This window comes from Brachycentrus maculatus, unplaced genomic scaffold, assembly GCF_059751285.1.
Source record: "Brachycentrus maculatus isolate JH-2025_06_01 unplaced genomic scaffold, ASM5975128v1 h1tg000173l, whole genome shotgun sequence".
NCBI lineage: Eukaryota > Metazoa > Arthropoda > Insecta > Trichoptera > Brachycentridae > Brachycentrus > Brachycentrus maculatus.
In genome coordinates this window covers 2299985-2314107 of record NW_028280926.1, presented here as the reverse complement: position 1 = coordinate 2314107, position 14123 = coordinate 2299985, and the positions used below count along the sequence as shown (strand labels likewise).

The 14123-nt window shown below is 33.8% G+C and overlaps 3 protein-coding genes across 3 annotated transcripts in view; 1 reads left to right on the top strand and 2 right to left on the bottom strand.

Annotated features, from left to right (window-relative positions):
- Window positions 1-3679: 3679 nt before the first annotated feature.
- Window positions 3680-8884, bottom strand: LOC148308209 (putative glutathione-specific gamma-glutamylcyclotransferase 2). Its single transcript, XM_088262141.1, has 3 exons — window positions 8612-8884; window positions 5677-5911; window positions 3680-4526 (listed from the first exon to the last, which is right to left on the bottom strand). Exons 1-3 carry the CDS (start codon window positions 8744-8746, stop codon window positions 4330-4332), a joined length of 567 nt encoding a protein of 188 aa, XP_088118267.1. The 5' UTR covers window positions 8747-8884; the 3' UTR covers window positions 3680-4329.
- Window positions 8885-9035: 151 nt separating this feature from the next.
- Window positions 9036-14123, top strand: part of LOC148308207 (HEAT repeat-containing protein 5B) — a 119052-nt gene continuing 113964 nt past the window's right edge. Inside the window, exon 1 of the mRNA XM_088262095.1 lies at window positions 9036-9172. The gene's annotated coding sequence lies outside the window, so the exon portion shown is untranslated. The remainder of the gene's footprint in view (window positions 9173-14123) is intronic.
- On the bottom strand, window positions 12030-13355 carry LOC148308208 (CCR4-NOT transcription complex subunit 9-like). The gene has a single exon (XM_088262096.1). It carries the CDS (start codon window positions 13224-13226, stop codon window positions 12330-12332), a length of 897 nt encoding a protein of 298 aa, XP_088118222.1. The 5' UTR covers window positions 13227-13355; the 3' UTR covers window positions 12030-12329.

Here is a 14123-nt window from a genome sequence, read left to right as displayed (position 1 = left end):
GACTACCTAAGGATGTCCTTTAAATTTATATTCCATTCAATATATTCCGCTCTTACATCTAAAATCTGGAGAGCAGAATTAATCATGCAGCTTTCATTGAAATTTTATTACATATTTAATCTTTTTATTCATTAAAATAGTAAACAGAGTAGGAAGTAACCTACTGCTCCCTGTTTTCATCTTCCATACAAACAACCAAACCAAATCCAGAAACCACATCTGCACAATTCACAATGGTCCATATGGGAGTTTTAAAAATTTAGTTAAGCATAGTTTTAAAAATCATGAACTGGTTACATACTATGTCATATTGCGAGGTTTTAATCTTCCGAGGCGACTGCGGACGACCTTAAATAGGGTTCGCAGCAAGCAAGGACAGCGCAACTTCCTGCTTCACAGATGGGGGCTGAAGCCATCTCGAGGATGCGACTGTAGGGAGGAGAACCAGACTGTCTGGTAGCACATGGTGGAAGAGTGCTTCACCAGAAGACACCTTCCTGGCCTTAAAGACCTTCACAAAGCAGAAACAGTTAAGTAGATAAGACAGTCTTGATCTGCGTCTATAACGCAGCCCAACTACCTAGAGATCTTCGTATATTTTTTCCAGAACCAAGTAAAAAGTAAAGAAAGTTTCATACTTGCAGGTTCTAACTCTTGCAAAAGTAAATCTTTATCATCATCTCATCCTTCTTTTGCCAACTCTAAGCTTTACTTTCGTGCATTAGAGTTGATAACACGACTCCATTGAGTACTGCTAGTTTTGCTTTGACTGATAGGCTTTTATGAAAATAAAAATAATTTTAAGTAATCCAGGGGTACGGGAAGTTGCATCTAGGGCATGGGTGGCCAACATTATCAGTAGCCGGTCCAGATTTTAGAAATGAGATTTCCTACCAGGCCGTAAAACAAAATTCTATTTTATTATTCAAAGCAAACAAGATATTTATATATTTAAAGTCCATCTGTCTTAAAAACTTCTCAGTTCTTCTGTAACTCTTCTTTTCTTTAGTCCAACGTCTTTACTACTTGACGCCATTATGGGTCTTGAAATTGTCAGGATAGTAAAATACTCCCATAAATGGGATATGATACAAACTACGCACGATGGACTATTCTTTTGTGTGCACTAAGGGAAAAAATGTGTGATTTGCTCCGCGGGCCGCAAGTACACACCCGACCGGCCGCGGGTTGGCCACCCCTGATGTAGGGTATGCACGGCAATCTCGCGGATGAAATTTGTCACATTAAACTGATTTTCACTATCGTTAGAACTGTATTTTGAAAGCAATAAATGTTTTTAAAAAAAAAAAAATTTATATGTTTATAATTCCCATAATTAGGGGTACACAAGTTTGAGGTCATTCTTGAAGTGGCACGTAGGAAAACTAATTGGGAACCACAGAAATAATCCAATCAATAATCCAATCAATCAATTTCATTAAATAGATTATTTAGAAAATGCTCATTTATTTATCTTAATTTATTTATCTTTACAGTGTTATCTTAACGTTATTTACATGAAGGCAAAGTGATCACTCCTGCGCTTCAGGGACCAGTCCAGGATAATATTAAATAAATATTAGAGTGAATCACTAATATTTATTTTCACCCCCCCCACCCCGGGAGTCAAACCCGGGACCTCCAGCACGGTAGCTAAACACGCTAACCATTACACCGTGGAGCGGAAATACATACCTTGCATGTCCGCCTATATGTACATACTTCCGTCTTTTTACATAAAAATAATAAAAAGGTTATTTATTTTATTGAAAATATAATTCTAAAAAGAAACATCCTGTATTGTTTTTTTAGCATGATGCATTTGATAAAAACAACCTATAAGCATGTACTCATAGTAGAAAATATTATATTGTAAACTCGAATTGATATCAAAGATGTATTCATATCTTATCTGTGGTTGAAGGTGTCGATTTCAATATATGAGTAATCTTTCATTGCCTTGGGTTCCTTCATTACAATGTGCTGGGTAGTTTAGTTCTGTCAAGCCAATTTGAATTTCATTGAAAAGTGAGTGAAAGTGATAAGTGAAATGGATCAGAAAGAGATCAACAGAATGTTTGGCAAGATGTCCGAACTGCATGTCAAGCCACCGAATATGCACAACTTCATGGACTTGGAAGACATGCCTCAGATGGAGGATGCAATAGAATATCGCACTACTAGTCGATACCAGTCACAGACATCAGATAGTGGCGGTAAGACTGTCAGGGTCACTTCCTACGAGACAACCAGAGCTAAATCTATACAAGGAGACACTGATGTCATACACACCAAACATTTTAGTGTTACAACGCCCGACAATATGTCAGGAGAAGAAATTTTCCTCAATGAAAATAACAGATCACAGGCATTGAGGAAACTTAAGAGTTCATTTTTATCAAAAACACACGCGGCAGAGGAAGAAAAACCTGATCCTTTTGCCAGGTTTGGAACAAGATCATCCGCTGATGGAAACATTCAACAGAAGTCAGTGATCGAAATACACAAATTCCCATTTGCTGAACCATTTAGTTCCCCGAATTCGATTCGCAAAGAGCAAGTCACCTATTCCACTCAAGTAAAGTCAGTCACATCAGACGGTAAAACGATAAGCAATGTTGTTAAAACTGAAGTCGTGACAAAAGGACCGTCTGAAGATGAACCCCATGGAGTGACCATAAGCGAAGTCACCGACGACTAGAAGGAAAATTCTTGAAAAATGTGAAAAAAAATTTCAAGAGAAAATTAAAACACTTTTCATTATCTTTGATTACTATTTTGTCCAGATAAGATAAACTTAAACAATTTTTTTTTTCATTTATATTTTATTTCAGAATAGTGCTCTTGACACAATTTACTTGTGATTATTATATAATTGAATTAATGTCCTATTCCTTGAGACTAAAAATTAAGATAAGAATATATTTATAAATACATAAAATTTATATGACCTCTTTAAACGTTTCCTATTTAAATTATTATACGGTAATTAAAATTATGTTTTAGATAGATGATTAGAATTATGCAATATTAATAAAATCGTTCATTATTTTTCCAAATATATATTATTTTTCTATTATTTATACAATTTAAAAAAATAAAATAAATATACCAAAACTTACTGTGTTGTTTTTATTATTATAAAATTTACATTCATTATTTTGCCATGTTTTTTTTTTATTCTTAAAATGGCTTTATCAAAAAATACCATCTTTTTATCAGGATATCAGAAACTGCTTAGTAAGAGCTTATAATGATAGATAGCAATTTGCATACAAATTTCTGATATCGCTCACTCCTTTCAAGAACATCATAAATCAAAAATCGTCAATTTTCAGTTGTGCATGTCCTCGGAATGCCCAGAAAATGTACTATATCCCAGCAAAAGAGGCATATTTTTCACTTAATATTTACCCGCTACAGGGCAGAAAGTGTTGTTTTTGCATTTTGAAGAAAAGGTATTGTTTAATTTTTTTTTTTTAGATAAACTAAATATTTTTCAAATGGAGAAAAAACCTCCAGGTTTTACGTTATAAGATCTGTGGCACAATAAAAAGTTCAATAAGTGGCTTGATATCTATTTTTAAAACATCGTATTATATTTTTAAACTTTAAAAACGTTCTCCTGAAAATTCAAGTATTTTGATTTATGACATTCTTGAAAGGAGTGAGCGATATGTGAGCATACCTACATGTTTTCTGATATTGTGAACTTTTTAGGTGATCGTTAAACATCTTTATCTGGAGAGATAACATGTACTTTTTTGTAATACCTACTGTACACAAACATTTGTAAAGATAAAGAAAATTTAAATGTATGTACATGTTGATGAAAAATATTTCCTTTTATAAATTAATGAATTAATAGTCATTATTAAAATATTATTCATTTATATAAAAAATATAAACATAGTGAATTAATCTATAAAAATCAATAATTTAAAACATATCGCTCACTCATATCAATAACGTCACATATAAAAAATAGTCAATCTTCAGTTGTGCGTGTTTTCGGAATGCCCAGAAAATGTACTAAATTTTAGCAAAAGCGGAATATTTTAAACTTAATATTTACCCGCTAAGAAAAGGTATTGTTTAATTAATTTTTGAAATATACTAAATATTTTCCAAATGGAGAAAAAACATTCAGGTTTTACCTAAATATACCTGTTGCACAATAAAAAGTTCAATAAGAGGCTTGATATTTATTTTTAACACATTTAACGATCTAAAAAAATTAATTTTTTGATACATGACGTTGTTGAAAGGAGTGAGTGATATATAATAAAAATTAAAAAATAAGAATTCGCTCCTAAAATTTTCCTATGGTCAATGAAGTGATATATTATTATTTTGTTTTTCTAATCTTTTTACAGCAGCTTCTAAAGAGAATAAATGGTCATCATGAACATCGGGCGCTATCAGTCTCATAGCTGAAGCCAATCGGTACACATATTCTTTATTTGTGCCACTCGGACCTTCCGATTTGACCACTTGCTGGGCGATGTCTTCAATATTTGCTTCACCTGAATAATATAATTTGAAAATACAAAATCGATTTTGAAATACAATACATACTGCAAAGACAAAATTATAATACGCATTAGGCTAGATTTACACTGAGATATATGATAACATTTTGAGTGTGTCCAAATACTAATATATAATCCAGGATTCGGACCTCACATACTAATAAAAGAGTTTCTGCTCAACAAAAAGCTTCTTTTCATCTCACCAATAGATGTCTCTAGTAAAGTTCTAGTGATTCAAAAACAATGTTTCAAAATTGGTTCATATATATAGAGCTTCCAAGAATTTGAGTAGTGTGGTAGTCAATAATGGGTAGAATTGGTGAATGTTACACGTGTGTAAAGTGATCACTAAAACCAGCCTATAACGGTCGTCAGCCCCGTAAATGCCCAGACTTCCATATTCTTCTTCATCTTAGATGAAATGTAAAAAATGAGATACATTATACTATGCGGTAAAATATATTATTCTTCTTCTTCAAACCCTCATCCGCACCCGATGGTGCATAGGGCACTGCATCATATTAACGCAGTATTGTCTAGATCGTTATCACATGAAAAAAGATAATCAGCCCTCTGGTTCAGGTACCAGTCCGGGGTAATATTGAATAAATATTAGAGTGAAAAAAATCACTAATTACGAAAATCACTAAATCAATATTTATTTGACCCCCCCTCTGGGAATTTCAACAAAATAGAAAAATCTGATGAAGTTCTTAACCCTTTGGACACGCAAATCGACTATTGTCCATGACTTGTAAAAGCCATGGACTAAATAAAGTAAACAAATAAAAGGAATTTTATGGAATACTTGATTTTTTATGGAAAATTAGCATTTTTCAAATCAACTTTTATTATTTTTTGACATCTCATCAAAGATGAAGAAGAATATGGAAGTCTGAGCATTTACGGGGCTGACGACCGTCATAGGCTGGTTTAAGTGATCACATTACACACGTGTAACATTCACCAATTTTACCCATTATTGACATCCACACTACTAAAATTCTTGGAAGTTCTGTATATATGAACTCAACTTTTATTTTTTGCTTAACGCGTTCAAAAAGGGTTAAGCATATTTCTCGATCGTGCTGGCATTACTAAACCTCAGTTAAATCTTAATACAAGAACTGGCGGATTTACATACCAGCAAACGAGACATTCTCCTCTGTCGCAACATATATAGTTAATTGGAATGGTTCATCGCTGCATTGATCTTTGTATCCGGGGTGAAATATAACTCTATCCTTCACGTAGCCATTTTTTTCTCTGAAGTCAAGGTGGTCTAGAACAGTGTTTCTATTTTCCTCACTTATTTTATATGCTACTCCCCAGACTGTGTCATTTTCACTACCTGGTAATAATGTTACAACTCGGCCAGGCTATAAAACATAAAAATTAATCAATTAAACAGTATTTAATTGTATATAATAAAATAACAACTATATTTTATTTATTGTTTCGGCATAACTTTGTGGTAAGACATGTTACAATGATTAAAGAAAACAACTTGTTTTTTACCACTTGAGTTTTATTATAGACTACATGTTTCAGAAACTAAACTTCCATCATTCAGGTCTGTATAATAATTATTATACAGACCTGAATGATGGAAGTTTAACTTCTGAAACATGTAGTCTATAATAAAACTCAAGTGGTAAAAAACAAGTTCTTTTCTTTAAATAACAACTAAGTATATAGATTTTCCACATAAATTTAATTTTACAAACCATCCCTTCTCATTGTTGTGTACCTTGTACACGTTGCTTCTAATAAACATAATATCTCTATTAACCTGTTAACCGGGCGGGACGCATAAATACGTCAAACGTAAACAATATCGGGTACGGGTAGGACATATGAATACTTACTCGAAATATATGTTGCGCCCTGGAACGGGCGGGACGTATATTTTTCAAACAACAAGGGTATTAGTCATCCATACATGTCACGACATGAATTTAAGACACGGAGTGAATCAGTATTCGCGCCCCTTACAAGTTGCGTAATTGGACAGCGGACCGCCCGGTTAACAGGTTAATATAATAAATACAAGGCTAAGATTTTGGGTATTCCTCCATAACATATTTAAGCATTGATTTAAAAAATATTACTAATAATAATCAGAATTTATCGGGTAAATCGGAGGTATTTTGTGAATATCGGAACAAATTTGCGTATAAACATCACGTGAAGAGTGTACAGGAACCGCGACACTATATTCGCATCTCATTCTTGCATACTTGCACTGTGCAAGCGTGAGGAGCTCAAGGCTCAATGTTCTCTGGCTAGAGCGACAGTAGCTATTGGGCTTCCGACAAGAATGGACCTATGCTTGTTCCGTGAGCGTTGCCAGATGGTTTTTCAATGTTTTCAGCAAATAAATCTAAATTATTATAATTTTTTGCTTAATTTATAATGTGACTACCTAACACCGGGACGCGCATTTTATTTTAGCACCAGAAGGGAAAGGTTAACCAGTGACCAGGTTTTGTCATAACCGACAACATCAAACTGGTGCATTTAATTGTGTTTGGTAGGTGTTTTTATTTATTTTGAATTTTCTTTTAAATGGAATAGAAAATAATTATCTAGGGTTGCTGAATGCCAACTATGTATTCTCTTTTAAGAAAAACAGTTTATATTTTTAAATTAAGCTTAAGGGAAAAATGTACCAAACAATTGTCAGACCCGCACTCCTCTATGGCTCCGAATACTGGATGATGTAAAACACCTACTCTTCGATTCACCATAGAAGCTGTAAAGCTTAGCAAAAAGCAAATACGGATCCTAACCAGGACACTGCAGACTGAGGCAACCCATGACAAAAATTGGACTTCATGACTCCCCAGTATGCAGATATTGTATGGAGGATAACGAAACGCCAATCCCCCAGCATGCAGATTTTGTATGGAGGATAACAAAACGCCAATCCACTCTACAATTGTGACGCACTTGCTCACAAACGAAGTCACATCCTTGGAGGACCTCTACTGGACTCCGAGAAGGTGAAGCTCCTACCACCAAGACAGGTCTAAGTTACATGACTCATGTAGGTCTTGGCAGTGAGCTGTAATACAAAGGGAGATCACAATAGACCTAATATGGTCGCAGTGACATAAGGGATGCAAGATACCTTGACCTCAAAAAAAAAAACACCTACTCTAGGCAATTAGAAACTGCTCAGATGGAGTGCTCCTTAGAGAGAAAATTAAGAGTTCACACATTTGTAGAAGCCTGGGTGTAACTGATATCAAAAGTAAGGTAGAAAAAGGCAATTGAGATGATATGGGCACATAGGACGTAGAGAACCTGAACATATTGTAAACCAGGCGATCACCATCTAGAGGAAGACCAAAAAATTCATGGATGCTACAGAAAGATAACATGATTCGAATACATGACCTAGGTGACGTTGTATATGATAGGAGGACCTACAACCTGAGGATGAGGAGAGCTGATCTTAACACGAAGAAGTTTATATTGTTAAATTATAAAATGAATAATGAAAGAAAGGTAAAATAGATTTATGATGTAAATGTTGCACGGGAAAGAATAAAAATACTTTAAAGAAGACATGTAAGGAGTCAAAATAAGCATACATGAATGCAGTATGGTTCTCTACTTTCCCGTCTTAAGGCTAAGCTACACATACAAGATTACGTATTTATGTGAAAATTAGATTAAATTTTCAATAATGATTTTATCAAAAATAACAAACAACTGTGCTTGTACCATGTAGTCCACGTACGGTGTTCCGTATGTTAGGACAATTTTTTTGTGTTAACTGAATGTGCAGAGTGATTAAATTCAGACTACAAATAAAAACTCGTTAGAACAAAATAATCAGTTTGTGAACGGAATTAGCCCAAAAGTTTATTAGCAAACGAAGTCGTTATACTGTCGGTATGCTTGCGAAATGAATGAATCATCATTTTGGTAAGATTCTACTCGATAGGAGTATTATGTGAGGTTACAAAATAATAAAATAATATTGAAAATGTCCTTTCTATCTAAAAAAAACATCGATTACGAAAAATCAATGGACGAAATACAAAAAAAGAGATTACTGAATTACCCACCATTTCTGGAATGCCTCTATGATCAATGCTATGCTGGTAAAATCGTCTAACATATCCCGATATATATCCAACTAGCTTGCGTTCGAATGGAAAGTCTACCTTCCAAATCAATGACCCATAACCAAATATCCACATGTTGTATTAATTTGGGCCAAATGAAAACAAATAGCACAAATAATTTATTTAAATAGAAACTAAACTATAATTTTATTAGTAAAATATTTACAAGCATTTTTCGAGCGAAATGGAAATCAGAATGAATGAAATGTCAAATTTCAAATCCATCTGTCAAATCGAAACGTCATTTTTTTCTTCAAAATATGTACTAAAAATATATATACATAAATATATTTAAGTACTGCAATACAATGTTACCGACGTACGACAAAAAGAAGAAGAAACGAAAATCAACGATCGCTGAAACGTCAAAAAGTGAATGAAGTGTCTAAATGGTGTTTAATGTCAGTTGGTTGTCGATTAAATTTTTATTTGTTTATTTGAATTACTATTGAGCAGTTTTAGTGGTGCACAATCCTGCAGAAACGTTCGATAATTATTTGGGTAAGAATATTATATATTTATTTTAGTAGATATATATTAAAATATTGTGTGAATTTGTTATTTTCTCACGTCGCTCTAATATAAAAATATTACTTAAACATCCATTAACTTCGCATTTTTAACGTTGAGGTCGTATAATCATATTCTTTATTTTTTAATTATCACGTTTTGCGATACGATTTTTAGCACGAAACTTATACTACACTGTAACAAAATACCTACATTAATTAAATGTCTTGTTTCCTGTGTCTCCCATTTTGTTGTATATATCATTTCGCCTTTACCTTTACTCATAAAATGACTAATTGCATGTAGGTGTATAGTTTTGTATATATTCGATAATATTAATATTTCATCTTCACCGTAGTGTGTATAAACCCTCTTATTTGAATAGGATGATTGATAGGTTATTATTATAGTTTAATTTGGATAGAAAAGGGTACTTATAAGTTTACTTTATGCTTTTTAATATAGGTTAAAATAAAATGCGTATCACAAAAAGAAAGATCTCACATGGTGCGATACAAGGGTTTAATTTTTATTTTTAAATATTTATTAGTTGCCTTAGAAAATTCTCCTAACCTATTATGTAGGAGGATTTATGGCATATTTAGTTCATATGTCAAAAAATGAAAGTGAATGTGTAAAGTTAATAATAAATGAATAAGGTCGATCCCTAAAAACAATACAATAGATACAACAATACAACAGAGACAACGGATTCAATATCTTATACGAATAAGGATTTGTCATAGAACTCATTTATTTATCTTATTCATCTTTTCATATTTTCCAAATAAGATACCACTAAATTTGATAGATCTTTATGTCCTATTGCCTCATAAAATTTTGTCAACTGCATACCTTCTTTTGCACATTTTGTTTCCAATTTGAAACTTTCTTTAACAAAAATTGTACATACCCACACTAAATTAGAACATCTTGTGATGACGTCTCATCACGTTCACAAGTAAAGTTTTGTCTAATTTTTAAACGGACGAGGTATTCTCAAAATGCTCCATGACCCGTAAAAATTTAAGTCAATGCATAAGTTTAATATGTTTTAATTATATATTTTGTACATATTTAGGTCATACATATATATTTTCATTTATTCCATTTTCTATTTGCCATGTCCTTAAAATGTGAGACTCTATGAATTCTATGAGTGAGGAAAGTATAGTATTTTGGTATTTGCAGTCACGTATGAAGATGATTTATCTTTCTGTATTATTTTGATGATATTTTTTTGCAACCTTGTGTGACAAATAAAGGGTCAATTTGTTTCGTAATACAGTGTTAGCCTGAGTAAAAAGTTCAATTTATTTAGTAATACAGTGATACCTTGACTAAAAAGTTCATTTTGTTTAGTTATACAGTGATACATTGACTAAATAGTTCAATTTGTTCCCTAACTAAACATGCAATGCAAATGGGTCATTAAAAAAGTATATATTTTTATAGTTTAAAATAATAAAATATTTATTTGTAGATAGTAAGAAATAATATAATATTATGTATCATATAAAAAAAAAAAAAAAAACATATCCGCTCCCTAGGTGGAGCATATGGAGTCCACAAACTGTCTCCAGGCTTTTCTGTCGGCTGCCAGCTCCCTTGCATCCTCCAAAGTCAGATCCGCGTCCCAAAGTTCTGACGAGAACTGCCGACGAATTGTCAGCAGTAAAAGAGGCAAGCTTGATTAAGGCTCTCAGGAGGCATGCGGAGTACATGGCCAAGCCAACTAAATCGCCTTTTCTTGACGATAGTTGTGACCAAGATTTGCTGTGTCCTACGCCTTATCTCTTCATTCCTCACAAAGTCAAACCACCGCACGCCTAAAATTCTCCGCAAACACCTATTCTCAAAGCTTAGTACACGGCTGCTCTGAAATAAATTAAAATGTATGTCACAGATTTTTGCCATGATGTAATAAATTTTGGTTGATCTCGGTTTAAAAAACTTTGTGTTCCAAAATTCTGTTCTTAAACCGATAATTTTTTGTTTGTAACCGAGATTTACTTGTAACTCTTGCAATGTTTCAAAATGATTCTCCTTGAGTTGACGGTTACATTGTTCCGATTAGTTTTACAGCCTAATTAAAGTATTTAATATTTATTTTCACATTTATCCGATTGACCCTAGGAGAGAACATTGAGTAGTGTAAAATATAAAAGGATGAGGTCTAAAATATTATAAATGTCAGTCATAAACACAACATAACTTTAATAAGTTTATCAATTTTTGCTACATTTCTTAAGCTAAAATTTTATGGAAGCAGCATTACCAAACAAATTCTCGATATTCCCTTGTCATTATTGGATGTAAAATCAAACTTGTTATCGGTAGAAAATATTCAACTGCTTCGAAAGTATTCTGTAACAGAGTGGTAACACATTATTTGCGGGAAGCGCTTAAAATCGTCTTTTACATACTGTTGGTAGAGAGCGCGGGAGAGAGCGGTAGACGCTTATCACGGTCCTATTTGCTTACTTTTGGTAGAGCGCGAGAGATCTAAAAAAAACATTGTACAGATCGGAATTGGGTTTGTAAACTTGTTAACTGAGGGTCAGGCAGCAGACTGAGTATAATAAGGGTCGGTGTTGATGAAAAAATCACCCGAAAACTATGTGTTAACATAAGCTATCAAGTTTTTTTTTTTTGATAAAGGAAACTGATCAAGTAGAGGCGAACAGTAACGTAGAAATAGTCAAGTAGTGTTTATACTATATTTATTTTTTTAAAGTATACTAAGTGCTGTTGTGAAATTTCAATGAAATATGAAACATGGTGTATAATTGTATGAATATGGTGTGTGGTTACAATATTGCAATAACTCGCAAAAGAAAACAATAGATTTATTGAATAATAACTTTATTTTACTTAATATAATTACTATCTTATAGCAATAAAAACAGATCACTCTTTGCATTCATTCTTATGCACAAGGTAAAATATTTAAATACTCGGTTCAGTAAATATTACAAAAACATGCTAGGAACACTCTTCATAATTAAACATATAAGAAAGTCTAAGAGATTTACATTGACCGGGTGGAAATACTAATTATTCACAAATGTCTTTTTCCTGTAACCCGCACAGTCGACGACTTCATTGTACATGCGTTAACTTATTTAAAAAATAAGTTCATTAAGCGCTATTGAGCCGGACTAGCCGGCGGCTGCATGGCTTCTAGATTCTTGATTAGCTGCGCGAGCCAGTGCTTGGTGGACCTGTCCTCCTGCAGGCAGTGCGAGAAGGTCGCGTCTCGCAGCTGATCCGGGAGGCACTGGCGCAATGCCTCGCGAGCGCGGTGGTTGTCCGAAAGGCGCAGGTAACAACGCACCACGTGCTTCAGAAGCCGCGCAGAGGGCTCTTTTGCCAAAGAAAGAACCATCTTCCCCAGAATCATGGCGACGTGCGAAAACCTATCGTATGTCTGACAAATATACGTGAGTCCGCTGTCATCCAAAAGTATTTTCTGCAGTATGAACGTAGCTACTGTCTTCGATAATTCTGAACCATTCTCCATGATCCTCAAACATAGCGGAATGATTTCGGTGGATAACAGGAATGTGATGACTTCTTGTTCGTCGGTTTTCACGAGCGCGCCGATAACTCCTAGACTTGTCAGGCGTAAGTACTCGAACGGCCTAGTTTTAGAAACTGTGTGTAAAAACGGATACAGGAACAAGGGAACATGCGCTTGCAGAAAAGCAGAGCGAGTTTCCGGGTGTGAAGCCACGCACTGCATCAGAGCCAGCGCGTTACAAACTCTGTTGCTCTGGTGAGCTGTCAGTGTAGGCGGTATCATAGCGACGTAGATGTTTGTGATCTCTTGCAATAAGGCCGCGATCGTGCCGAAACTGTTCCACAAAATCGGAGCGAGGTCCGGAACCACTTCTCGCTTCTTGCTCAATTCGAGAAGCGCATTTTCTCTCGTGTCCGGACTGCAAAGTTCCAGGATCCACTGATATATTTTCTCTCGATCGACAGCGGTTTGCAGGTTGGCCGGGCTCGGTTGTGCACTCATCTTTAAAAAGTCTTGTATCATTTAAATTATATATTGTACCTTTAGGATAATTTTATCAAAAAACTTTTGGCAAGTAACCGCAGTAAACGAAAAACAAAGTAAAAACGGAAAAAAACAAAGCGATCTTCTGTGACTTAAAGGCCGAGAAGTAGCGATATTCGTATTCAGTGTTGCCAGTATAAAAATATTGCCAGTAGGTAAAATAAGTAAGTAGGCGCCTGTAAATTCAATGAATAATATTTTTGAATTGTACAATACTTATCATTTATTACTTTTGCCAACACAAATAAAAAAGAATGCCTTTTTTACCTTACATATAAAAATATTTTTAAAAAATCAGTCTTAATAAATTTTGCATTAAATTATATCAAATTCGCAATATCAAAAATATTAACCCGTGTTATAAAACAAAAACATACGCGTTGTTTGATATCAAAACAATTGACGAAAGGCTGAATATGGCATTTAAAACAACACTCTAAATGGGCCCAGTGGAGGATGAAATTGGCCGTATTAAATATACAGGTGGAAAAAAATCGCAAAGTTAAAAAAAATCGTACAATTCTTCTGTCTAGATGGTTAATCTAATTATGGATTATATGAATTGACATACAATTGATATAAAATGCTTGATTCGTTAATCATTTACATACTTTCTTTAATTATAATTGATTTCATAAAATGATTGGTGTGGCATTCTGTTCTCTCTTCCTACCCCTGCGGTGAAGTGGGATAATGGTTAGGTAGTTAATGAATTAGCTTAACCTTCGGGTTATTTTCAGGCATATTTTTTATATACAAGCAAAAAAATCACAACGTTTGTCACAAAATATTGTCAGGTATGAAACCTGAAATTTTTTTGTCTGTGTATCCGGTACGCATTAAATATTTTTGGAACAGATATATTTTCTCGTGCGC